Below are 25723 nucleotides of genomic sequence, written 5' to 3' on the forward strand. Positions count from 1 at the left end.
TGATTTCTACAGTTTAATATATTTACAGTAGCAAGGCCCTTTGCTTCTACTTCGTAATATTAACAAAATAGAATTGAGTCACTTACTTCATCCCTGTTGTGGATATATATCGTAGGTTGCTGCATCACATCTCCGCAATTAACCTTTTCTTTAACGTCTGCGAATTGGCTTAAATAGAATTAATTTACCCCAATGGGGTAAGAGCAGATAGTTTTTAACATATCCAATTTTGCTCTCCATGTGAGACAGACATACACATATGAAAAATTTCGGGTTCAGAGTGCAAAGTTAACCAGCATCCAGTTCCCATGAAGCAGCTGAGAACCTCAGCTAGCTGCAGAATATACCGAAACATCTCAGCAAGTGTCAAAGTTAAATAACAAACTATATATTCGGATATTACAAACATAAAAAACACAGACACCGGTGATTTTTGGCAATGTATTTTTCCGCCATACATTTTACCATGCACAAATGACGTAATGTATTTACAGAGTGGATTGCACTTAAAATAGAGAAAACATACTGAATGAGCAGAAATAGAAGCAAGTCTTTTAAATGGAAATAAAGCTTCCTTGGGTAAAACTTAAAAATACATTCTTAAAATACAGGATGTAAATTGTCTTCTATGATCTCAATTGAACAGATTCTGTAGCATGTGAAAATTTGGATAAATTCTGTAAGCAGATTTTCTCTGGATACAGGATAACTAGAATAAAGTTGCTAAAATGTAAGGCAACGAAACTGAATGTTCACATTCAAGGATGTTCAAGGTAAATGCCAATGAACCGCCTATCAGCATACAGTGAATGTACTTCTCTATTCTTGTTCTACGCCATAACAATCACCTAGCTGTCCTTTCATTACCCCAGTAGTAATTTTTGCATATAGGCACAGCTTTGCTATTAACAGAAAAGCATGTTGTGGTTTTGCACTGATTAAGAACACATCTAAACCTATTTAGAAGCAGACTGCACATCCATTTCCCCTCAAATAAGTTACCAGCCACATGTTCTGAAACCGCTAGCTTGCCTAATATATTCCACAATGGATTAATGGCATGCAAAAGAACAAAGGCAACCATATAGCAACCGATAACTTAGCAAATAAAACATAAAACTAAGGAATATCTAAAGAAATTTTGGGGAAAAAAAAGCTTTTGATGACATGTAGGTCTCTCAGTGTGTTGTCAAGTAAGAGTTGGAGGAGGATACAGGTGGACATAACATGCACATAACTCACGGTCACATTAAAATATTAAAATGCATTTTTAAATAACTCATGTATTGAAATTAACTTTATTTGAAAGAAATTGACTGGCAGGACACAACCCACACATTCTGCAAAACTGCAGAACAATTTGCAGAGAGAAAAAGGCATGTTCCTTTTTCGTTTTTTTTTTTTTTTTAAGAATGCATTATTAGTTTTGGAAAAAGTCACAAACTTGACAAATGTTTTGTTTGAAAGCTCAGTGTGTGGATGAGAATTAAAGACCGTAGATGAATGAAGCCTCCTTGGCATTTCTATGTATCAGGACAAGACAGTGATTCATTCAGCAGCCTTTTCTTCTCAGAATCATCCAGAAATTAAATACTACTAAAGAAGCCTCACTCATTTCACTCTCTATCCAGGTCCCAGGGCCCGGAGGATGTGATGGAGTGCCTGGCAGCGCACATGACAACCCCTCACCAGAAGGTCACCTGGAGCATGTCAAATCTGTGCCCGTTTTCCCAGTGCCACTTGTAAAATTTTGAGGTAAAGAAATTAAGGTTTAAGAGGGGAAGAATCATACAAAAAAGAACGACCAAAAGAAACTGGCCATAAAACTACAGCCACGATAAGAAAAATGGTCTAAGAATGACATGAGATATAGCAGCACAACACTTGGGAGCAAAGCACAGATATCTAGTGTGTGGAAACAGCAGGGAGAGATGGGTACGAGGGCTGTGGCAATGGGTCCTGGACAAGGACGTGGGTCACAGATTCTGGCAGCACTGCAGCTTGCTGCCCCTTTGGCCATCAGTGGTAGGGGGCACGCTGATGTCCACTACGTTGTTGCCCGGAGACTCGTCGTGCGCTGACCGGTCAGCGATCTGCTTCTGTGAAACGATGCGGTAGATCTCTGCAGGGGACACGGGAAGTCGTCAGTCAGCGCTGACTGCGCTTACATTAGTGACGGAAAAAATGACGCTTCATGAACCATTTGCTATATTTTTTAATCCCTCTAGATGGTGCTCTCTGTTCAGAAAAGGGCATTAAGCATGCCCCAAAGCAGGTCAAGAGCACCATCTAGTGAGGTCCAGAAATATAGCAAATGGTTCATGAGATGCCATTTGGTCCATCACTAGCTTACATACGGACTGAAATTCCTACTGCAGTAACTGCATGGTGGTTTACAAACTGGGCCCTCGAGTTCTCCAGATGTTTTACATCTGTGATTGAGAAGGTTAAAACAGCAGAGCAGGACAGCTGGTGCTGCAAACCTGCCCCACCCCCGTACCTGTGAGGATGTTCTTGAAGGCTTCTTCAACATTAGTGGAGTCCAAAGCTGAGGTCTCGATGAACGACAGATTATTCTTCTCTGAAGGCACAAGAGGGGAAAGCAGAAGGTGAGCTGCCAGAGAGTGGCCCATGAGCACGCCAAGCGCCCCCCCAGGCCAGCAAGGAACGCACTTTACCTGCAAAAGCCCGTGCCTCGTCGGTGGGCACGGCCCGTAGGTGCCGCAGGTCGCTTTTGTTGCCCACCAGCATGATGACAATGTTGTTATCTGCATGGTCGCGCAGCTCCTTCAGCCAGCGTTCCACGTTTTCATAGGTCAGGTGCTTGGCGATGTCGTACACCAGCAGGGCCCCCACCGCACCCCGGTAGTACCTATCAAACACAGAGCGGCTCAGATGCTGCGGCACACACTCACTCGCCACTCAGTACACACCCCCGTACACCTCCCCCCCCGGCAGGTCTGAGAATGGGCTGAGGAATGTCAAAACTGTAATGCGAACAGTGCTATAAACAACTATACAACTTGAGTCACACAATCTACTGTCAATACTGTGACATCACGTTAAAATGGTGCGGACTGATGGTCAGGTCTCTCCGGGAAACGGCGCGTTAGCGTCCCCCTCACCGCGGCCGGCCGTACTCACGCCGAAGTGATGGCCCTATAACGCTCCTGTCCGGCCGTGTCCCAGATCTGAGCCTTTATTGTCTTGCCGTCCACCTGGATGCTGCGCGTGGCGAACTCCACCCCGATGGTGCTCTTGCTCTCCAGGTTGAACTCGTTGCGCGTGAAGCGGGACAGTAGGTTGCTCTTCCCCACGCCGGAGTCTCCAATCAGCACCACTGAGACATGATGGAGAGACAAAGAGCGTTTGTAGGGAACCATCACACTGTAATACAAATACCAACCAAACATATACAACTCAATACAGACGCTCCTCTACTTACAGCGAACATTACTAAACTACAGTGTTACTGACTGGCTCTATAATGAGCGTCAAGACCAGCCAACAGCGACATCATTTCACCATCACTGGTCTAACAGCATCACACATTCACATCGTGCTAAATATGATTCATGTCAGAGATTTGGTCACCCAGCGTCCTGCTAATCACAAGGGACAGGCTCCGGGATCTTCTGTTAGTTGAACATTTTCTTGTGACAACAAACATGGTTATCCAGACTGAGATTCACACAGCGGTGAAAGTCAGAAATGCAACCATCCGCTGCACACACGACTTGGTTATAGACTGTATCCCATAGTATATTCCATTGATCGACAAATTCAGGTGCATTATATCCCAACTTGACGTAAGAGTAATCATATACATCAGTGTTAAGAACCGCATTCCAGGCATGACAAATTACAGAAAGTTAGTATTACAGGTTAGTATGTGTCCGTCAAACAACAGGCTGACAAGTGGATTTCCAGGTGAATTCTTCTTATTTCTTTAGTTCACCCACATAAATGCTTATACTGACACTGCAGTAGTATGTAAGCTAAAACGTCTGCCCATCGTAATCTGTCCATGTAAAACTACACTCTACAGCCGGCCAGCTGTGCTGCAAGCCCCGCCAAGATGCCAGTGCATCTAAAACGTTTACAAGTATTTATAAACAAGAAGGGATCCACATTTTCACCGATGGTATCAAAACACAATCCCTAACTCTCCAGCATTAGATATTGTCGTCAATTGCCTGACAATCCGCCCTGTGGCCTTGGAAGCCAACTACCGGCACACCGGGTAAATAAAGCGATCCCGGTCAGCCAGTCAGCTAGCGAGCTAACGCGCTTTAGCCAGCTGGCTAACATTTAGCTAGTAGCCCCGTGGATCGAAGCATAATGACATAAAACAAAGTAAGGATGGAGTAATGGTATGTTTAGCTACACGGCTAAGCGATGCTCTTGTCGTTAATTGGCGCAAAGCTCAGCCGGTTACCACTAACGGCAGCGGATACGGGAGGTAGAATAAACCCCCCGCGACGGCAGGCGCTGGATGACGGTGAAAAACAAACCAGCCCGGCTGCAGGCGCTCGTGTTTTGCTGGGTGAAATACGCCGAAACATAGCTTCCAGGGCCGCTGCCGGCCCGCTAATCATGGCGGGTCCTGCCTCTCGGGCAAGCCTTCGCCCGTTACCGGTCCGCAGACCCGGGCGCTCACTCCTTTTTGCGCCCCTCACCTTTGAATAGATAATCATACTCGTCGTCCCGCGTCCCCATCGTGTCACCGTCCCGCTTCAGGAGCACTACGCCGCTTCTCGCTATAACCACCGGCAGGAAACCGAAGCGCGAGAGAGGCGGGGTCTGGCCATGAATGACAGCTGCGCCGGCCAATAGCTCGCCAGGTCGGCCCTGACGTATCTCTACTTGTTATAGAGCAATCCCGGCTTTTTATACCGAGTGTGAAATGTACGCGAAAAACATTTATTATAAACATGCGATTTCATATTAGTTACATCAACTAAAAGTAAACGTAGTCATTATTTATAACAATTTAGTTCGCACGGCCATGTACTGGATAAACCATTAGTAGATGTATAATATAACTAATACAGAATAATATAGTTTAATATAAATATACATACATCTAAATATACTTACAATGTTGCAAATAAGTTTTTAAATGAATCAAAATGACCCAATTCAGACGTTTTAAAATCCAGTTAAATAGTCTAATGTGCGGCACTTAAAGTTGCATTTAAAAGTCAATTAACCATTTTCTAGAAGAATGTGTGTATACCATGGTAATGCTACTCACAGAAATGCTTTGCATTCACAACTGAAGCGCAAGCAGTTTATTTCGTTAACACAGAGCTGAGAGTTCATAAGTATCGACTAATCATTTCAGCATAGCAATAGATATCGCGATATTATAATTTTGATACTTACATCCCCTGAAACTTCCTCAGGGGCGTCTCATTTTTGCATCCGTGGAACTTTTGCAGGATTACCTGTGTATCTGTCACGCGCTATAGCGTACCACATAGATATTTTCGGGAATTCCAGGGCTGATATCTGCAGATAGCTATTGGACAGGTAGTTAATAAACGTAGCTGTCCAGAAATTCACACGGAATTTCCAAGTTGCCTTATCTAAATGTTTTCAACAGGCGTCATGCTCGGATCCTCCCAGGAACATTTTTTGGCCACCAGATGGCATTAGTTACTCCAGTCACCTAAAAACAATAAAATCGAAACTTTAACACTGACGCACCGGCTGTGTTTTGACCATGACAATTTCGCACATATATACATAGCAATTAAAAGAAAGGCAACCTTATTTTTTTAACGATTTTATTATTTTTCTCCAATGTCATTATTTTTGAATGTACATGGTATATACATATTTTTTAAAAGTCATACATCTGCAAGTTATTACAGGAGTTTGGTTTAGTTACTGTTTTCAGGGATAATCGGGTGCTACACGTCCTACAGAGAAAAACAGTCCAATATAATAAATAAAACTGAAGAACAATAATACAGCATAGTTATATCAGAAATTATTACTTCTCTGTGCCTAAGATAAATAACACACCACCAAGGTAATTCCCAAGATCAATAAGTAAAAAGAAAAATAAGCATAACAATAGTATTTTACAAAAAAAAAACACAATACAATTAGCCGCAATATGGGCAAATAACCAGAATTCACATATTTTAACATCTTTGTGGAAAAATGTTAGTCTTATCCTAAACATTTATTAAAAAATAAGTAAAATGCATCAGTAATTTTGACACACTTATTTATATACTTAATGCATAATCAAGGGGCGTTTTGCAATGCAGTGCAAAACATGTAGAAGTATACACATCCGAATTATCCAAAAGGTAGCACACTCCACTTTCAGCCATAATGCATAATTCACTCTTTACATATTTGTAACAGTTCAATATTGGTCATTTTCTGCACTAGTTCAGACCCAGCTCCTGTGTACAGTACATGAGAACAGGAAACGTCTCTGAACAGCAGTAGGTCATTAAAGTCACCAAGACATCTCCCCCCTTTTTAAAATCAGTATTGCTGCTGTGTTGAGGCTTCATGCAACCAACCGAGAGACGGTTATAATAGTCATGTTTTTGCGTTTCTTTTTTATTTCTTTACATACAGTACTTTTAACTGACAGAATGTCTACACAGATTTTAGCTGAGTAGTCTTTACAGTACAATGAGCGGTAATGTAAAAAGCATCACGGTAGTTACACGGACTCTCATGAGAACATTTCCGAAACTGTGGGGAAGAAACGACCTTTATTTTACAGCATGTCATTGACACCAGCACGAGAAAAACAGACAGCATTTCCCACTCGCGTACCGAAGTTACACAGTCTAATTTATTCACATAGGCAAATAGGCAACACACAAATACACTATTTTATACAAGAAGCGCTTTTATTCTGAACTGATTCTGGTCTTTACAGTCAAAACACAAAATAACCATCTATTTACATCAATGCATAAATAGATCGGTACATACATGATACATACATGTTCCCAATGCACATATTCACATGATATCATGCTATGGAATCCCAAAAGGAGGGTGCACAGCATTTTGAAAACCCACAAATGTGTACACACAGATGTACGCGCACACAGACGCACTCGCATACATGCGTACAGACACGGGCACACAGAAGTCAGGGTACTTCTGGCTGGAGACCGCTGCAGCACACATATCCAGCAAGCCCGGAGTTAGGACTTGTTTACAAACAAAAATATTAATAATCCGAGTTATGTACAGAAATTATAGCTGCATCTCAATATGAAGAGTACAGGAAATCCACTGGGATCTTAATTCTTCCTAGCACAAATAAAATAGACCGTTCTCTGTCTCAAATGAAAAATATATATATATTTATACGCATAATGTACATTTCTTGTTATATACACGTCTCGAGGACTCCATTATTGAAACATGGCTTGAAAATTCATGTTAGTAAAAGGGGCATCTTGCTCTTCTGGGTATTGATAAGGCAGTCAAACTGAAGGGACTGGGCCTGCACATGTGCAATGTTAATACTGACATCGCATGTTGTGCACATGCAGTTGTCACACTGCAAGGACCGTGATAGTCAGCTGGGTTGACATTCGGCTTGGGCAGTATCACATTCTTCACAAAGTTACACCATCCGGACATTATAGCATGGCGTACAGTATTTTGACAGTACATCTTAAAAATAAAATTTGCCGAGCGAGAAATCATCATTAAGTTTCGCTGTAGCATTTTTACTCTGTCACGGGGACCCAAATTTTGCAAGCTTTGCAATTCGAATGGTTGGTCCTTCTCAAAATTATTTAATAGGCCTTATAAAAAAAATAAATTAAAAAAAAGTGTAAAGTTTGCTGCTGCTTTATGTCCTAACTGTCGGACTCGCTCATGGAAAGCGAGGCGTGTTAGTGAGAAATTTAACAAAAAGAAGTGAAGAGGAGGGGGAAAAAAAACGGAACAAACCTGGTCCCCAAAGACATTCGTTCTTGGCCGTATCAAAATATTTTGCATTCCACAGAGACGATATTGAGCAAAACTCGCGGCAACATCACCAACTTATATAATAGATTCTACTGATAGATAACAAGTTCTATTTGGATATAGCTTAGTTTGGGTAATTTTTCCATTCCTTTTTCGTTTTATAAATATCGCAATATTTATCGCAAAAAAATTGTATGACGATATTTGAAACGTTTCCAAAATCGCGCAACCCTAGTAGGTACCATTCATATGTGTAACCACACATATATTTCAACTGCATGGTATGGAGGAATGCAATGCTGTTCCTGAACACTGCTCTTTAATACAAAGGCAGCCTATCAAACAGGGTGGCAGAGTGGATGCATTTTCACTAACCGCTGAAAACAGCACTCAAACGCTGACTGATTTTGCAAAGAGCAGCTGAAAATACTTAGACAGACATGAACTATAAGCCATGATGGAGATCATGGTGAGGAATGTCTGAGACGCCAATCGAAACATGGCAGTGATTCGCGCAGAGCGATCGAGCGAGGGCCTTCCATCCGGCGTCCCTGCAGCTGCTCCGTTACTCCTTCTCGAGCCCCTAAAGGGCTGGGCAATGCCACCCTCCAAGGACAGCTACTACCTGTGTGTCACCTGCCATGCACAGCACTACTGCAGACCTCAGATTGGATGTTCACCACCAAGACACTGAGAAGGCCTTGATGCACGTCTCCAAAACTAACCTGCTCCCTGGAAGACACTACAGCAGATAACCGATGGTCTGACTTTGAAAATATAATACTCCGTTTTACATTAAGGACCCCAACGTCACACGTGCTCAGGGGAGGATGAACAATGGAGCAGGGTCTTAATACTCATGGTATATTTTATAATTAGGGTTATATAGTTATACACATTATATAAATACCTTATATTAAAAAATAATGTTTACAGATCATAAATGAGAATTAAGACAAGTAATGAATTACCACAAAAATGCCCGAAAAATGCAATGAGTTCCTAAAACGAAAGACACCACTTCGGAGGCAAACCTTCACATTTTTTGCAAAAATTCTTTTAAAAGGGGGCGAGAGCGTTTCCTTCCATGAAGCCGAACTGTCGTTCCTCTAAAAACCAGATCAAAACAAAAAGCTTTACAATAAAACCATTTCGATCATCTGTAGCGCTCACACATGTTTTATGGCATAAAGTGTTATTAAAATATTCACAGTATTAAAATATGTTTGGAAAATACACAAAAACCTTTCCTACGAACATCTTCCTGTAATTCACATGCCGGTCAGAGAGGGGGCGCTGTTGGAACAGGTGTGACCATATGCTGAGGGGAGGGAGATGCACTTTTGGATCAGGCTGGAATTCCCATCCACCATGTACATATGCGTGCATAACGACAAGGGGCACGGATCAGGCTATTCCAGACCTCTCATTCACACCCCCCAGGGCCACACGGCCACTTCAGACTCCGGCTCCATCTGTAGCGGCAGACCTGGCCTGGCTTCGGTAGCAGTCAGCTTTACTGTGAGGAGGGCAGAGAGACGAGCGTCAAGTGCTGAATCAACCACTTCATGAACAAAACCAGCCAATCATCCAGGGTCGCCAACTTCGGTCAGCTGGCCGGAGAGAGATTTTCAACACGAGACCAGTCTGCACACACATGTACATGCGTTTACATGCATGTAACAGGTTCATTAATTTGTAAATAATCTGTAAGGTTTGCAAATTACCCCAAAGCTTTTTAATTAGCTAATTTTAGGTTTATAATGGAATAAATCAGATTTGCCGTAAGATTTCTTGCGTGAGAGTCTCAAGGCGTGAGTGTCACGCCAGATGCGCGAGAGTCGGCGACCCTGATCATCTGGAAATCATACTGACAGATAGAGAATACAGGCATAGAATACAGATCAGGGAAATAAGCCCTCGGTGCTGCTATTATTGTACTACCCTGACTGACAGAGTGAAGAACAATGAGCTGAGGAACGCCGAATCTGCTGGCCTGGGCAGGACTGAACCGGATTACTATTAAATCATAAGGCCATCCAGGACAGAGGAAAACGACACGGGGGGTGGCCTGGTGGGGATCTTTGGGGTAGAGAAGATCTGACCCCGAGCTGGGGGGGTAGGGGGGCAGCCTGAGCCCCCGCCCTCAGCGATAGGCTGACTCACTCAGAGAGCTGGCAGGTGACAATCACGGCCTCCCGTGAGCCGTGAAATGAGGAACGCTCGTGGCAACAATTGACGGCACAGCTTACATGAGGGCAAAGTCTTTCCCCACCTCAGCCTCACTACCGGTTTCCCTCCCGGCTTGCCGTAGTTCTACTCAGAGGTTTCACCGCAGTGTGCTGAAGGAGCAGTGCGCGTGGGGCCAGGCCTGTCTCTGCTCCAGTGCGGTGCGGTGCTACGTAGTGCGGTGCGGTGCTACGTAGTGCAGTGCGGTGCGGTGCGGTGCTACGTAGTGAGGTGCAGTGCGGTTCTACGTAGTGAGGTGCAGTGCGGTTCTACGTAGTGAGGTGCAGTGCGGTTCTACGTAGTGAGGTGCAGTGCGGTTCTACGTAGTGAGGTGCAGTGCGGTTCTACGTAGTGCGGTGCTGTGCTAACAAAGCAGGCAGACTTTGGATGGCTGACACTCTCCAAAGCACGTGCGACCGTTCATGCACTCCTGTTCTCAGTTCAGGCCAGTCCCTGTTCACTGACTGGAGGTGTTTCTTTGTCCCGTGACTTGACCAAGAGAAGCAGTTAGAAGGTAGATGGAAAGATGGGTGTCTTTTTTTCTCCCGCTCCGCTTCATTGTGCTCAGGTCCCCCACGCCCCCCCCCACCCTCCACTCACACCCACAGTTTAGTGGGGGAAACATTACCGGCCCGTTCGAGGTCGCACCTTGCGGGGGAAAAAAAGTGGGTCACGGCAGGAGGAGCCGAGCCGAGGCGATCAACCGTTTCCTGTGGATTCGTTTTTAGCAAGGAAAATAAAATTTGATAAAAGGGACGAAAGATAAACAACGGTGAAGGCCATCGATTAAAGAAAATGGTGGCGTCAGTGACAGGTAGTGAAAGGGGAAGGAGGAACGCAACAGCGCAGGAAATGAAAGCAGCAAACAAGAAAAAAATAAATAAAACACTGTTAAATGCAAATTGAGACGGGGGGGTTAAGGCACCTTATGGACAGGAAGCGTGCAGGAAAGCCCAGGCACTTACGCTCTCCCTGTCTCTGTCTGACATGGACCAAGACTCCGTGCCATAGTGCAGAGGAGAGTACACCCAACTGTCCTCGGGAGGCTGCTTAGGACAACAGGGGGCGCCAGAGGAATCGAAAGAGAGAGGGGCAGACAAAAACAAACAAAAACAAAACAAAAACGAAACAAAAAAGGAGCATAGGGGGGAAAAAAGATGAGAAGTGAAAAGAGGTGAATGGATGGACTGTCTCCCTCGGTAACACCTGCGGTGTCCACACAGTTAACAGAATCAGCATGTAATACGACAACATGAATCCTTCAGAATATCTTACATGTGTTGTTCAACATACTTAAATAAAAAAAATAATCTCAAATAATCTCAAAATAATCTTAAATTCATGCAGCAATAGAAAGTAGCAATAAAATATTATATATAAATGTATGTATATAAATATATATTATATATTTTATATATATAAATATACACATACATAAATAAATCTCTCCTCTGAATTCCTCAGAAGTCATAGCTGATTTGCAGCACATTGTTTAATGAACAAACACTTTCTAGATATTGTCACATCTGGGGGACAGAGGGGAGAGCAAACGGGCAACGCGATTGGTGGAAACAGGAGTGGCACACTTTGCACTGATAGGCTGAGAGTCTTCTGTGCTGTGCCAGTGACGACACGCTGTCACGACGGGTCAGTGTCAGGGAGCCCACTGAGAATCCCACCAGCAGAGCAGATGGTTCCAGCACAGCAAACGCCCCCCCCCCTGCAGTCTGATAGCCTGAGTGCTTTCGTCCTCCTCACGCTCACGGTCACCCTATTAGATTCAGCGGCATCGTCACTGTCACGTCAGTATGGATAACTAGGCCAAGAAAATTAGGCCATTTTAAAAATAGCACATTATTCGTGTAATCTGATGCCGTCCACCAATAATCCCGATCTTTCACTCCTGCCAATAACATCTAATGACAGATAAGATGATAGTGGGTGATAACTGATGACTTGTGGTGCTGAAACGCTGTCGCAGGACGCGTTAAGGGCCGGAGCAAAGGCGGAATGAGCATCGTCTGGGAAGAAGTCAAGGAGGATGGGGAGCGATCAGATCTGGCCGCAGAAAATCAGAAGTTGGGAGGGCAGGGGGGTTAGGTCCTCGAGCTGGAGAGTGAGGGGACATGCAGAGACTGTAGAAACCAGGACAGATAAACAGAAAAAGAAAGAAAGAAAAAAGACAACAGGCCATGAAAGAGAAGCGACAACCAGAGCCAGGAAGGGAGAAGCAGGAGGATTTCAAACACCCGCAAACGACAGAGAGACTAAGTGGAGGCCGGACACAGCCTGCGCTGCAGACAGAGTGTAAATGTAGGTCCCGGGGGGGGAATGGGGAAGCGGGCCGGGCCTTCCCACCGGCGCCCTACCGGTGAAACGTGACCTGCGCCCATTAATGCTGCCGGCACCGCAGGGCAGAGCTCAGGTATCGGGCCGTATTTTGGTACCACGTTACTTCCTCGCTTTCACCGTCCCCCCCCCCCCCCCAATGAGGATCCGCAGAAGGCAGCCAGCCACTAAAGACTGCCATTGCATTCTGTATCCACAGGGGGAGCCGATGAGCCGGGAGAAATGGAGGCTCGGCTCTCTCTCGGACATGTGCCCCCCCCCCCCCCCCCCCCCAATCCCACCACCCCTCACCACCACCATCATCATGACGCCGCCCTGGGCCAATGTCGCCACCTGCTGGCTGAGCATCTGCTCCCGCCCGCACTCCTCACCAACACATCAGCCCCGAAGCACGAGTGAACACCAATGAGACCAGCTTTCATCCAACATGCGGGAATTTCTCTTTTCATATAGTACGGCCATGTCGAACTGCAAGGAAATGCCCGCGATGACGTCAGGGTAGCTAATACACACGCATTTTACGCGACATTAAAGTACAGTATTCACCACTTAGGGCGTTATCTACTACAAATTACTTGATCTTTATATATTTCTAATACTCATGGGTGCATTATGGGATGTGGTAAATACGGGCAGTATATACACAATCCCCACAGTGCGAATGATGCCCCCCACAGGCCAGGCAGGGCGCTTACGATGAAGATGTCGCTGATTGGCACGTCGTCCTCCCCCTCCGCGGAGGCTTGGCTGGCGCATTCTGACAGCTGGCTGGTGACGTCGGGCTCTTCGGTCACCCGGGGGCTGGATGGTGCGGGGGCGGACGTGTCGGGGGCGGAGGCAGCCTGGGCCTCGGCCTGGGCCTGGGCCTCGGGCGGCTGGCTGGGTTTACACACAGACGCAGGGCCATGGGAAAGGGGGAAAGCCTCAGGCTACGTGTGACTGTATCCACACATGTGCTATGCTAAGTTAACTTTCCAAAGTCACTCCCAGGAACAGCCATTGTGTGATTGGCACAGGGTTTTCATACAGGCCCTGCAGGCCGGCTTCTGTGCCAAGTATATCTTAGCACCGCATGCTATCAGAGGGCAAGACGGTTTGGTACAAAGACGGCACCCAGATGGCTGATTCCACACTCCCCAACCGCCAGCTCTTGCCACCCCACCCCACTGCGCCAATAGGCCCCTCCCCTAGAATGGCCTCCTGATCTACTGCTCCCCAGCTTCCTGCATTCTCTCTCAGCCTCTCTGCTTCCCGCTGACTCCTCCCCCCTCCAGACAGAGAGCCATGCCCCTTGTCGGGGTCATGTGACAGGCTGTTTACCTGGTCTCCGGGGAGGCCGCGGGGGTGCTGATTGTGAGCTCACTGCTGGGTCTCTGTGTCTCCACCTCCACAGTGATGGTCTGCTGGTCTTCCTCACGGACACCAGGCTCCTCCTGAGCCCTGAACAGGGGACACAGAGACAAGCTTCCAGTGGACGGTCAGGTGCACACACACACACACACACGCACACACGCACTGAATCTGCAGCCTGTGTGCAGGGAAAGATGAATATCTCCTGGCTTTTCAGATGCTTCACGCGTGTGCGGAGCAGTGAATGACGTGTCTTCAATGATATAAATGAAATCAGGTGTTCAGCCAGAAGATCAGACCTCCTTGACATCTTTCATGCATGATCCCTACCTGACGTCCTGATTGGATGCCTGGGGGTGTCTCCTGCAAGTGGGAACAGAGGGCGGGGCTGAGTGTACCCTGACTGTGGGCTCGTCTGTGTCCATCTGTGTCTCTGTCTGTCTGTGTTTCTATCAGTGTCTCAGTCTGTGTCTGTCAGTGTCTGTCAGTGTTCGTCTGTCTGTGTCTGAGCCTGTACGAGTCTGTTTGGGTCTCTGTGGGTCTGTCTATCTGTCTGAGTCTGTCTGCATCTGTCTTTGTCGTATATCTGTGTCAGTTTCTGTATGTCTTTTTACCTCTGTCTCTGTCTATTTCTCTGTGTCTGATTTTCTCTGTGTTTGTGTGTTTCTCTGTCTCTCTCTCCGTCTCTCGCTCTCTCCATCTCTCGCTCTCTCCATCTCTCGCTCTCTCCATCTCTCGCTCTCTCCATCTCTCGCTCTCTCCATCTCTCAGTGTGGTGGGGGTGCAGAAGAGGTCAGCACCTGTAGCGGAGGCGCTCAGCGTCCGGAGGAGAGCGCTCTGGGTTGGTGAGAGAGGTGGTGGAAGACAAGGTGGTTGCAGCGGAGGCCATCATGGCCTCCTCAAAGGAGGGAAGGGCGCAGGGCAGGAGATCTGGCCGGACTGGGAGACACGAACACGGGGGTCACTCTGCGCTCCTGGGGTGCTGTTAGCCGATGTGGGAGTGCGCCGAGCAAATGCAGGGTGGGGGCTCACCCTCGTTCTCCAGCGTGGGGAAGCTGTGGGCTCCGCGCAGGTCATACATCTTCTCGTCCTGCTCACAGGGCAGCTGGGAGGCCGACCACGCCGCCCCGGGGCCCGGGTATTTGGGGACAGTCAAAGCAAGGCGTCCCTTCTTGGAAGGCGACGATTTCAAGGCTGGTGACGGCAATCGAAGCAAAAAGCATCCAATTAACAACTGTCTCCTGAACCATAACCAGAATATTTAACTTGTGTAGAATGCAATTTGTATAATTAGAATGCAATTCCGTTTCTAAATAATGCTTTACTAATTAGATCATTATACACTTTAACAATCAATTTAAAACGCTGCTGTACTCATCAAGTCTGGGGTTTCATTATAATAATGAGAGACACATTCTAAGTGTGCTTCAAAGTAATTTAACATAAACACATTAAACGCACAAGTGAGAAGAATTTAAAATGTGTCCTGTTATGCGCAGACTGAGGTGTCCTGGGCGATGGGACACAGAGCATAGGGGACACCCCCCGTGGGGACACTCACAGGAGTTCTTCTTGAAGACTGTGCTGCTCATAAACCTGAAAAATCTGTCTGCGTAGAAATTAGGTCGGTGGACCGAGACAGTGTCCTATAGAGGGACAAAAAAAATGTAATTAAATGAAATATAAAAGCCCTGGTTTTCAAAAGCCATTCAGGAATAACATATTGTACTGCTTGTCGTCATCAGCGCCTTTGTATAAATACCCTTACACTGAAAAGCCAAGGGATCCAGGCAGTGTGTAGTAGGGACCATCCATCCCCGCACACCCAACCCCTCCAAGACCCATCAGTTAGGTCACTGCGACTTCGCTCTGCTCAGACACCATCGCTTTAAGCTCAGAGCCATTTCCCATTGGCTCCTGTGGGTGGTAATGTGGCTCTGGCACTTAGGACTCAAAACGTGGCCATTTCCTGTTTGGCAGAGGAACTGGCCCCTTGAGCACAGCCCGTAGCCCCCAGCAGCTCCAGGGACGGGTTGACCCTGCTCTCCGAGATGCATGCTGCTTCGCATGAAAGTTTCTGCTTAATAAAAATGTAACTCAATGGTTCCTGCCTAAATAGCATAACAAGGATCCCAGAGTCAGGCAGGAAGACCCTCTAAGAGCCGAGACGCAGGGCCTCTCTTCAAATCGAGAAGGTCGCTTCCCGGGTCATGCTCCTCTCTCTGAGCAGGAGCGGCAGACGTCATTCCGCGGCAGGTCATTAAAGACCGGCGGTCGAGCACCTCCCTGTGACATCAGGCCGCTGGAGGCCCAGCCGCAGTTAGCAGAGGTCTGTGTGACGCGGCGGCAGAAATGCCTAGTCAGTCACGGTCCGGGCGACTGTAACGCGAGAGGGAGATGAGGCTCATGGCCCCAGAGGTGCAGGGTGAGATTACTCTAAGGGGATCCCCGAAACGAGCCAAGGCAAGCAGTCATGACATAAAGACTCACCCCATCGTGAACGAGAGCTTTCCATGTGTGCTCCAACTTCTTTATCAGTCTTCGAGACGGATGGACGGAGAGAGAGACAGAAAGATAAATACAAAGGTTTCTTAGAAGCTGAACAAATTCATCAGCCAAAGCAGAAAGTTCCTCCATTAGAGGTCGTCACCTGTATGACTGCAAGATGTCGATGATTCCAATGAAGAGCAGGAGTCGCTCCCCCTTGCCGTTGACCGCTGGGATGCCGCCCATCCTGGAGGGACACAGCAAACACCAAGACGCTGCGTGAGCTTGGGACCCTCAGGGGGCCGAGCTGCCATGCGTCAAGTACCGTACCGTCCTCAACGTCTCGTGTGACATTTGATCGTGAGCCGATCCAAGATCCACGAGACCCTCCCGCAAATATCACTCTATTTCAATGCAATCAACATGAGGTTCCCTTCATACATCATCGTCCATGGCTTTTTATTCAGTGCAGGGCTCAGCCTGAAGCCAACCCCAGGTTACAGAGCGCAGGGGACACCCTGGATGGCATTTTAAGAGATGCCAGAACATTTTCCACAAGGTTTTGGACTGTAGAAGTAACCTAGAGGACAGGAGGAAATTCAAACGAAGGAGTAAACCTCACAGCCACCGGCACGGGATTCAAACCTGTAATTTGGGTTAAGTGTGAGGCGATAGTCACCATAAAAATGACATAATCAGTGAAGTGATACGGCGAGGTCACACTGCAGGGTGCCCGGCAGAGAGGCGGAGACCCACGTGTTGTCTGTGTCCACGGACTCCCCACAGGACGCGCCCCCTTGGATGGACTCGATGGCGGTGGAGTACAGGGCCTTCTGGGTGATGGGCCGCTTCTCGTCGCCGACGTCCTGCGAGCCACCGCCCTCCGGCTCACGCTCCGCAAGATCCATGTTGTGCACCCCCAGCAGAAGGCTGTAGTCCATGATCTTGAAGCTCTCGAGGACCTGGACCATGAGGAACAGCAAGGTACCCTAATTACCTGAATGTCAGTGTGAACTGCACCACCCGACACATCACTGGCTGTCTGGACATAGACCCTGTAGGGCACTGCTTCTAAACTGGTATAAGCTGGTATAATCAACCCACGAGTGCTGCCAGTTACATTCTCCAACCAGCAAAGGGATCCAGTAACTAGGTGACCCATGGACTAGGTGACCCAGTACAAACTCTTAGGACGCTTTTCCACTGCACCAGTTACCACAGGTACATGTGGTGTTCTGAATGTTGGTATCCCAGTCTCTATTCCACTCCGTAATGGTGGACCCACCAGCAGATCGCTGCTTGTTTAACCAGAACAGTCATGAGGTGTTACCCAAAGACCAAGTTTTTGAACATTCACCAGGATAATAAAGTGCATTTCTGAAGTTGATTTTGCATTTTGGGTAATAAATATTTGGATATCTATAGAGCAAAAAAAAAAAAAAAAAAAAAAGAGTTATAAATAAATTTCTCAGAAACCTGTCCCTGAGTGATTTAAACTGCAAAGATGATGATTAGAAAATGATTAGAAATCCCACAGAGTGCATGGAAGAACAGCAGTTAAACTTTACTCATTTTTTAACAATCACTAAATTTGCAATGCCTGCTAAGCTCCGATAACAAAGTGCAAATGTTTAGTGAAAACTTACACCTCCTCTTATGTCCATATATGAAAAAGCCTGATCACAAACAAGCTGGCTATTGCGGTCCTTGCAATGTGAGAATTGTATGTACATAACATGTGATGTTTGGTATTAATATTACAGTTCTTCCATCCCTATAATATACTATAACCAAATTCAAATTCGCTACAAAATACCTTGGGTCATGTTGTGATGTCATTCAGCACCGGTACCAGTTTTTACCGCAGTGGAAAAGCACCAAAAGTATGGAACCGGGGCCAGTGGAAAAGCACCGTAAGTGCAACATATCAGAGCCTCTAGTACTGCCAAGTGAATCCATTTCAAAGGAACAATCAATGGGTGCAGAGAGCCAACAAGGGGCAGGAGAAGGTGGAGCTCAACTGAAGGGAAAGTCCATCTGTATCAGCGACTGGACTCAGACCCGCAGCCCAGGCCCTATGAGACTCCAGAGCTGTGTACTGATCCATAAACCCACCATATGACAAAGACATGCTGACAGCCATCAGCTTTTCTTAAGCAGGAGGCCATTTCAGGTTAAGTACCATCCCACAGCAGAGCTCCTCCAGGAACCTTCATCAGCAGCCTGGAGGCTCCAGGTGCAGCTCCGAATATCAGCCCATGCTGGGCAGTGACGGCCCCCACATCCCCCCCCCGCACCCCCGCCCGCAACCCACGCACCAGGCAGTCTCTCTGCAGGGTCTTGACCAGCGCCCCGTAGGTGTCCACGTCCAGCATCAGGCCGTCCGGCAAGTCCTGCATGAAGTCCAGGTCCTTGAAGGTGGGCCTGGCCTTCTCGCGCTCCTTCTTGGAGGCACGCCGCTTGTACGTGGAGCCCTTCAGGTCGTACTTGAGGTGCATCCGCACCACCCGCGGCAGCACGTTGTTCATCACCACCACCCGGATGTTCTTCCCCCCCGACTGGACGCAGTACAGCCCGAAGAACTTGGGCAGCAGCGTGCGGGGGTTCTGGTTCAGGTTCTACAGGAGGGAGGGGGGGTTAGGGGGGGGTGAGGGTTAACCAGCAGGAGAAAGAACCTAGGATCACATCTGAAGTGAGAGTTGAGGAAGTTTAAGAGCAAATACCTCCCTAAACCTGTGATCATTCCATAACATAAGTAATTCAGACTATTAATAACCGTGCTGTCAACATATACTTTACATTCTATTCTTAATGCTGATGAATAATTTATTCCGCCACTGCGAAGACAACGAAGCGCCTGATGTGCAGGTGTGTGATGGGGATGAAATGACATTTTCCGGTCTTTGAGAACGACCACCAGCCGGCGTATGAACAGACCAACCACAAATCCGGGCCGTTGGCACGGGCTGGGATTACCCACCAACATTTTCACTTTCACCAAATTAATAAATATTAATAAATAACAAAATATACGCCCCCCCCCCCCAAAAAAAAAATGCCCTTAAATGACGGGTGGGTGACAGCGTGACCAGCTGGTGAAAAAGCCTCCCACTTTTAAGCCGGATTTCTAAAGACTTTTTAAAATAGAAAACTGTATTTAGCGCAGGATGTGTGAAATGCCATCTGAATAACAGAGGCAGTGCTGCAGTGAGGGTGAGATTCCGCACTATTAGAAGCTGCTAACGGAAACACTGTGCTAATTAAAACCGAGCTGTTTGTCAGGGAGGTTATGCACAATCACCGTGCAGGTTTTCATTCATTCAAATGCAAAACAGCGGCAACCTTTAGGCGAAGAAGGAGTGGAAAGTATACAGGCACCGTAATTCATCGTCAGACAACTTCACAGGCAGACGGGGTTGAGGTGGAGACTCACAAAGGGACCAGCAAAGAACCGAGGCTGAGAGGAGGCAGTGCGGAGGCTGAGAGGAGGCAGTGCGGAGGCTGAGAGGAGGCAGTGCGGAGGCTGAGAGGAGGCAGTGCGGAGGCTGAGAGGAGGCAGTGCGGAGGCTGAGAGGAGGCAGTGTGGAGGCCTCCTTTCCCTCTGATCTCTCAGGGCACTGTGGTGCCTCAAGCAAATTACACGTTTGCTGATGTCTAGATCGTTCATTATTAACAGCTTTATTAGCCCTTTGTAAGTCTACACCTAAAAAAACGAATCTCTCAATTAATTATTAACCAGCCAACAATGCATAACAATGGATCCCAGAATAATGCCGACTCATAAATAGGAAATCAGTCATGCCGTAAGCCAGTTAGTTCAAACCGATAAACAGATTAAGTCACACAAGAAAAGATGTATGGCTGGCCCACAAACCCACGAGGTGTGCACAGCGCCTACTAGAGTTTGAGATGGGGAAATACAGGTGCTGGGGCTCCAGGACCAGGATAGGTAGCCCCCCTTCCGAACCCAGGACCCCGTCGTCCGGGGGAAGAGCAGGAAACCGAAGGAAGCGAATGAGACTATAGCAGAGAGGAAAGGAAGGGAGACAGGGATGGAGAAATGAAGAGATGGAGGAAGGAGCATGGAAGTGAGGGAGATGGAGAAAGAGCAGCTTCTGTGTCTGTGGGCACAGCCTGATCCCCAACAACAGCCGGGTTCTGGTCTGCAAGCTCTCGGTTCCTGCACACATGGACACGCCCCTCACTAAATAATCTCCGGCCCGGGAAGCGAGCAGCCAGCATGAATATCCATGCTCAGCCCCCAGGACGCAGCAGGACGGGGAGGGGGGCACAAGCAGGCTCCCAAAATAACTCTGTTTGACGAGCCTCTCAGAGTGTGACGGGCAGAATTAATCAGCCTTAAAGTGAAACGTCCCCTATCCATGCCGACCCTGACAGGTCACGGCACTTTATGGTCCTGGGGGGTACCACTCACCATCACTGTCCGGGGGGCGTGGCCAAACTCACCATATAGTAGCCGGGCAACAGCTTCTGCAGGAATTCAGCCTCCTTGTGCATGACGGTCTTGATGATGAACTCGTCATCCTTGGTGAGGTAGAAGACAGAGCCACTGGCCCCAGGATTGGAGAGCTCGATCAGCGGCTCATTACACAGGGAGTACTGCAGGAAGGGGGGGGGGGGGGGGGGTAGAGGTAGACAGGATGATTAATTATGGGGGGGAGTGGGGTTTAGCAAGAGAGAGTTATAATTAAATGTAGAGGTATAACCATGCAGCTTACTGGGGGCTGGACAGCACCTTCAGATTTAACAGTGATCCCAGTATAATATGGAACTTTTCCACTGTAACCACAACCTGAGCCGTTCCACTGCCATCACGTTCCGAGTCGGACCACTGATGTACCCAAGCTAGACCGTAATGCAAATTTACACAAGCTAATGCTAATTCTGCTAGCGTCTGCTGCTAAAACAACACGGTTTTTCCTCACAGATGTGCTAACGGAAATTAGCATGCCGTAAAAATAAAAATCGCCCTTAGCAAATCATGATGTACACCATGTGAACAACAAATGAGCGTCTCTTCGGGTTCATGTCACTGTCGCTCTCTAAACCCAGCGACGCCTTTACCGAGCCGACCATTCTGCAGTGGAAAACCAAAGTGAGCTGGAACTGCACTGTAGCTAGTCTCTCTTCGCGGTATGGCTCAGTTCCTACATGCCAGTGGGAAAAGGGCCAAAAGGTGGGAAATTCTCCAGCGTTTGCTATGAAACAGAGAGGGCGGCAGCCAGGGTGCCTTTGGCAACGCCTGAGAATTAGGCACAGGAGTCACCCGCGGACACAGAAGGATTTATAAGCGAAGGACTCCAAGGGCTCCTCTTCCTGAAGGAATCAACCGTGGACGACTTCCAGAGCTCCGTGTGCTACAAGATGACACCCACATGCACGAAGGGGATTTTCCCAGGGGTGGGGATAGTCAGTAGGCACATGGACCCCCCACCCTTTGCGGGAGGACAGTGCAGCCCTCCTGCTCCCACTGCTTACAAGCTGCACCTCCAGGTGACCCCCACTGGCCCCTTACCAGGTAGTCGTCGGGCCGAATGCCGAAGAGCTCCCGGAAGTAGCGGAAGGCCACGGGGGCGTAGGTCTTGAAGCGGAAGTCGGGGAAGTGATGAGCTGGGGTCAGGTTGCTGCCCTCACTGATGGGGGGAGAGAGTGCGGGACCATCAGTAGAACACTGACACAAGCAGCGGCCTTCTTGCCTGCACACCTGAAGCCGTTTTAAATTAGTCCTCATAACTATACCTACTCTGTACAGTCCTGCCTCTTGAACGATTGAATCTGTGTTTGTGCATCGCTCCATTATTCTATATAAAACTTTCTCTTCCTGTTAACCTGATGTCACTTCCTGTCCATCATGCATCTATGTCTATAGACCATCACAGCTACCTGCTACCTTTATATTTAGCATGTTTTGCTTGAACCATTTGACAGCAAAACTAAATGGCCAAATAACTCTACAAGTCATTAGCACATTCCCTGTAATACAGAGCACGGTCGCTAATGATCGGTGCTCATGAAGATACCACAGAGACGAACTGCGTTGCCCTGGGTCACCTGGGGAAGAAGATGCTCTCCACCACGTAGAAGTCTTGCATGAGAACATCTCTCTCGGGTTTGGAGCTCAGGTTGCCCACAGTGTACCCGATGCCCAGCTGGATGGCCCCTTTTAGGGCGGAAGACGTGGTCTGTGAGGAGAGAATTGACCATGTGATCCATTCCATCATTACACAGTCTGGGTCACTGGCCTTCAGATGTGTGTGTTTGGGGGGGGGGGGGGGGGGGGCTACCTATCCTGGTCCTGGAGCCCCACCTTCTTGTAAGTGGTCTCCCCCGACGCGTCCACTCCCCGATGACCAATCCTCTTCCCTGGAGCAGTGGCGGAGACCAGCTGGTGGGGGGGGCAGAGGTAGACTATGCTAAAACCGGCAGACACTAAAACAAGGAAGTGCAGCTCAAGGCTCCACGAACAAGGACATGGGTTGCGGATTCACTCGACACGCTCCCAGGCAGAGCAGAGAGCATTATGGGGGATTGCAGAAGAACAGCCCTTACCTCTGTTATAACCGACTTCTTAGCTGTGACATCTGAAAGGAAACAGAAAGAGCAGATAAGATGAGCTGCCCGTAAACAAAGGCTGCATGCTGGAGATCTGCAGCGTGACTCTGAGCTGGGAGGCTGCTTTCGCTCCAAGACGACGGTGTACGGAGACGCCGGCGGCGGACAGGCAGGCGGGGATGGACCGAGATACAGCAATCCATCCACCCATGTCCTATATTCGCTTGCCCGACGCATGGTCACAGGTGTCCGGAGCCTCAGAATCTACGGGCACGAGGCAGGGAACAACCCAGAATGAGGCGCCAACTGACTGCCCTCAGGTGGAATTAACAGGAAACACTAGGAAGGTTCCAGAGCCGCCCATATGGTGGGAATGTACTGAAATTATTACGAATACCAAGCACCTTTAAAAGGGGCCCAACAATTTAAAAATGAGCGAGTGGCATTAAATGTGTCCCCATTCTCCTTATCGATATCGAGTGTGTTTGCGTCTCATTCAGTCACTCAGGCTTGAAAGCCGACTGCCACCAGCTTTGGGGAGAAAAAGATCCAAAACAGATTAAAAGCACTGCTTTCCCCCCCCGCCCCTCTCTCTGACATCAGCTGTATGGTCCCTCATCAAGCGACAGGGGGCGGGACTTAGACAGCTATGCTGGCTACAGCCGCAAGTGACGAGGAGGCCGTCGTCATCGTGGCGTGACTGCTGGTCACCGCTCGCCTCCAAGCCCCATGGTGTGACGCCGCTTCCAGCGTCTCTCCTGGCACCCTCCCCCACCACCACCCCCCCACAGCTGGTGATACGTCCACCTCATGCATGTCGAGAAGATCGGCTGGTCTCCGGCCTGCTTTGGCCTGTCGCTGCTCTGGTTCCAGCACCTTCCACCGCCTGTCACCTGCATCCTGCATTTCTTGCCAGTTAAAGCTCACATTCGATAGTTCTGAGAGACGCTTGAAAACATATTTAATCACCAGCCCATCTTGCTCTGCCTTCCCAACCAACTTATTTCTCAAAACAAGCTACTAGCCTCAGATATAAGGGGTATAAACACCCCCCCCCCCCGTCCACCCCTACAGCTTAGCACCTCGGCTGACTACCAGGCTATTCACCTCAGGATGTCACAGGAAGCGACAGTGGCGAGAAAAGTTCTGCAGGGGAGGTGGGGGGTGGTTCTTGCAAATTAACGGCCTTATGTTCTAGACCCCAACCGGCCACCCAGCTCAATGCCCAGTCAGCAAGTTAAATTCTCCATTTCACACAGTCATACACGAGAAAACATGTCTGTCTTTGCCGGAAATTCACATGCATGACCGTGGGCCGGGTGCCGGATCAGCGCAGCAGATGCATCCGACACGGATCCGCACGCTCTCCCGGCTCCCCTCCCTCGTTTCCATGGCACCCCCATCCAGGTCAGCTGGCTGTTTTTTCCAGGCCACCCGTCTCAGGGAAATGACAAGGGGGGCCGTGGTCGGGCCAAGGCGAGAGAGGGATGGCGAAAACCAAACCACGTCTGTCCTATGCTTTGCCCAAATCGACGGTTTTGTGGGACTTCTGGCCAGGCTGGTCAGTCGTGCTAAACATCTGAGGGTTTAACAGGAACCATGAAGGAGAATCTGAGAGGCAAGCAGCCTTCGCGACCACGACATTTCCTAAGGCCCTGGCAACGATTAACGGCAAAAAACCAGCCAGACTGGAGAATGACACGAAAAGCTCATGTGTATCAGCAGGAGATCTACAGCCACACCCCCTAGGCTCCTCCCCCTCAATGTGAGGCAGCTCAGACTCCGCCCATTAACACACTCCGCCAGAGTGTTTCCGAACTTGCGGCAGCAAAAATATACAGCGTATCTTACTTTTGCTTGCGGAAATATACTGAGAGAGTTCGCAAGCATTCTGTCAAAGGTATAGATCTTAAGAAACAGATCAGGCAGGGAACCAGCAAAAACAGGTTTCTCCTTCCGGACACATCAGCTTCGGAAATCGATACGGAGAGGCTGTAACATGTGTGGTTAGCCTGACATTACCTGTCAAAACTGGGGCGTCATGACAGTGCAGGACCATCTCATATGAAGGCTGCGGTGGAACAAATGAGAGAGCTTCCAGTGTGTAATTCAAACGCTGCCGTATGGCGTTTCATTTCACAAACGTCCAACATCAAGGGGTGAGCTTTGTTCTCATGGCTCTCTGGGGACCCATTGATTACCGAGGCTTTTTATCCACAAAGGCTCTTTTAAATGGGCCTGAATGTAGATGCCACACGAATGTAGGCTGAATGCAGTTATGGTAATAAAAAATAAAAATGTTCCCTCATTGTGATTTTGGGTTCTTAAGGCAAAGCCGTTCGCAGGTTTTACTGAACGTTTCAGAGCTCGGCGGCTCATACAATCCAGCGAAAACCTCCCTTACTCCTAGTTAGTGAAGGCGATATACAATAAAAACCAGCACTCACAGCAGAGTCCCCTTCGGGGCCCAAGCTCCAATACGAAAATGCTCTGGGAGTCAGTAGGAGCGACTGACAGCATCGTCTTAGAGGAGCTTGCAGAAGAGTAGAAGCACCACATCCGAGAGCCACACCCATCCAGCACCCGCAGGCAGCATCCCATCCTGATGGTGTCCAATAGGAAACCATGACAGTTCCCTAACCAAGCAGGATGTTATGGTGCTGTTCCGTTACCACGGTTACCTCAGCTGCTCACAGGACACATTGTTGACGCCTACAGCCACACCCCACACCCAGAAAACACTGAAAACCTGCCCCCTCAGCAAAAC

At 48.2% G+C, this 25723-nt stretch overlaps 2 protein-coding genes across 7 annotated transcripts in view; both read right to left on the reverse strand.

Annotated features, from left to right (window-relative positions):
- Positions 1–427: 427 nt before the first annotated feature.
- Positions 428–4838, reverse strand: LOC125708377 (ras-related protein Rab-11B). The gene is made up of 5 exons (XM_048975852.1): positions 4680–4838; positions 3145–3340; positions 2679–2872; positions 2501–2581; positions 428–2122 (listed from the first exon to the last, which is right to left on the reverse strand). Exons 1-5 carry the CDS (start codon positions 4717–4719, stop codon positions 1977–1979), a joined length of 657 nt encoding a protein of 218 aa, XP_048831809.1. The 5' UTR covers positions 4720–4838; the 3' UTR covers positions 428–1976.
- Positions 4839–5784: 946 nt separating this feature from the next.
- Positions 5785–25723, reverse strand: part of LOC125708373 (phosphatidylinositol 4-phosphate 5-kinase type-1 gamma-like) — a 31967-nt gene continuing 12028 nt past the window's right edge. The window contains exons 2-18 of one of the 6 annotated variants that reach the window (XM_048975846.1): positions 22954–22985; positions 22712–22789; positions 22456–22586; positions 21920–22037; positions 20851–21003; positions 18702–19001; positions 17140–17345; positions 16547–16630; positions 16387–16435; positions 15458–15542; positions 14929–15090; positions 14697–14835; positions 14227–14259; positions 13867–13986; positions 13242–13425; positions 11163–11243; positions 5785–9487 (exon numbers count right to left, since the gene is read on the reverse strand). In XM_048975846.1, the coding sequence (XP_048831803.1) occupies positions 9485–9487; positions 11163–11243; positions 13242–13425; positions 13867–13986; positions 14227–14259; positions 14697–14835; positions 14929–15090; positions 15458–15542; positions 16387–16435; positions 16547–16630; positions 17140–17345; positions 18702–19001; positions 20851–21003; positions 21920–22037; positions 22456–22586; positions 22712–22789; positions 22954–22985 (1958 nt within the window). In that variant the 3' untranslated portion in view covers positions 5785–9484. Of the gene's footprint in view, positions 9488–10584; positions 11244–12845; positions 13426–13866; positions 13987–14226; positions 14260–14696; positions 14836–14928; positions 15091–15457; positions 15543–16386; positions 16436–16546; positions 16631–17139; positions 17346–18701; positions 19002–20850; positions 21004–21919; positions 22038–22455; positions 22587–22711; positions 22790–22953; positions 22986–25723 lie in introns of those variants that run through there. The other 5 variants (XM_048975843.1, XM_048975847.1, XM_048975842.1 and 2 more) reach the window with 5 other exon arrangements.

The sequence above is a fragment of the Brienomyrus brachyistius genome, chromosome 15, assembly GCF_023856365.1.
Source record: "Brienomyrus brachyistius isolate T26 chromosome 15, BBRACH_0.4, whole genome shotgun sequence".
Classification (NCBI taxonomy): domain Eukaryota; kingdom Metazoa; phylum Chordata; class Actinopteri; order Osteoglossiformes; family Mormyridae; genus Brienomyrus; species Brienomyrus brachyistius.

Coding starts and splice junctions, on each gene's coding strand:
- LOC125708377 (XM_048975852.1), bottom strand. CDS start 4,719: ATGGGGACGCGGGACGACGAGTATGATTATCTATTCAAAG. Junction 2,582..2,678: donor CGAGGCACGGGCTTTTGCAG/GTAAAGTGCGTT, acceptor TTGTGCCTTCAG/AGAAGAATAATCTGTCGTTC. Junction 2,123..2,500: donor CTTCAAGAACATCCTCACAG/GTACGGGGGTGG, acceptor TGTCCCCTGCAG/AGATCTACCGCATCGTTTCA.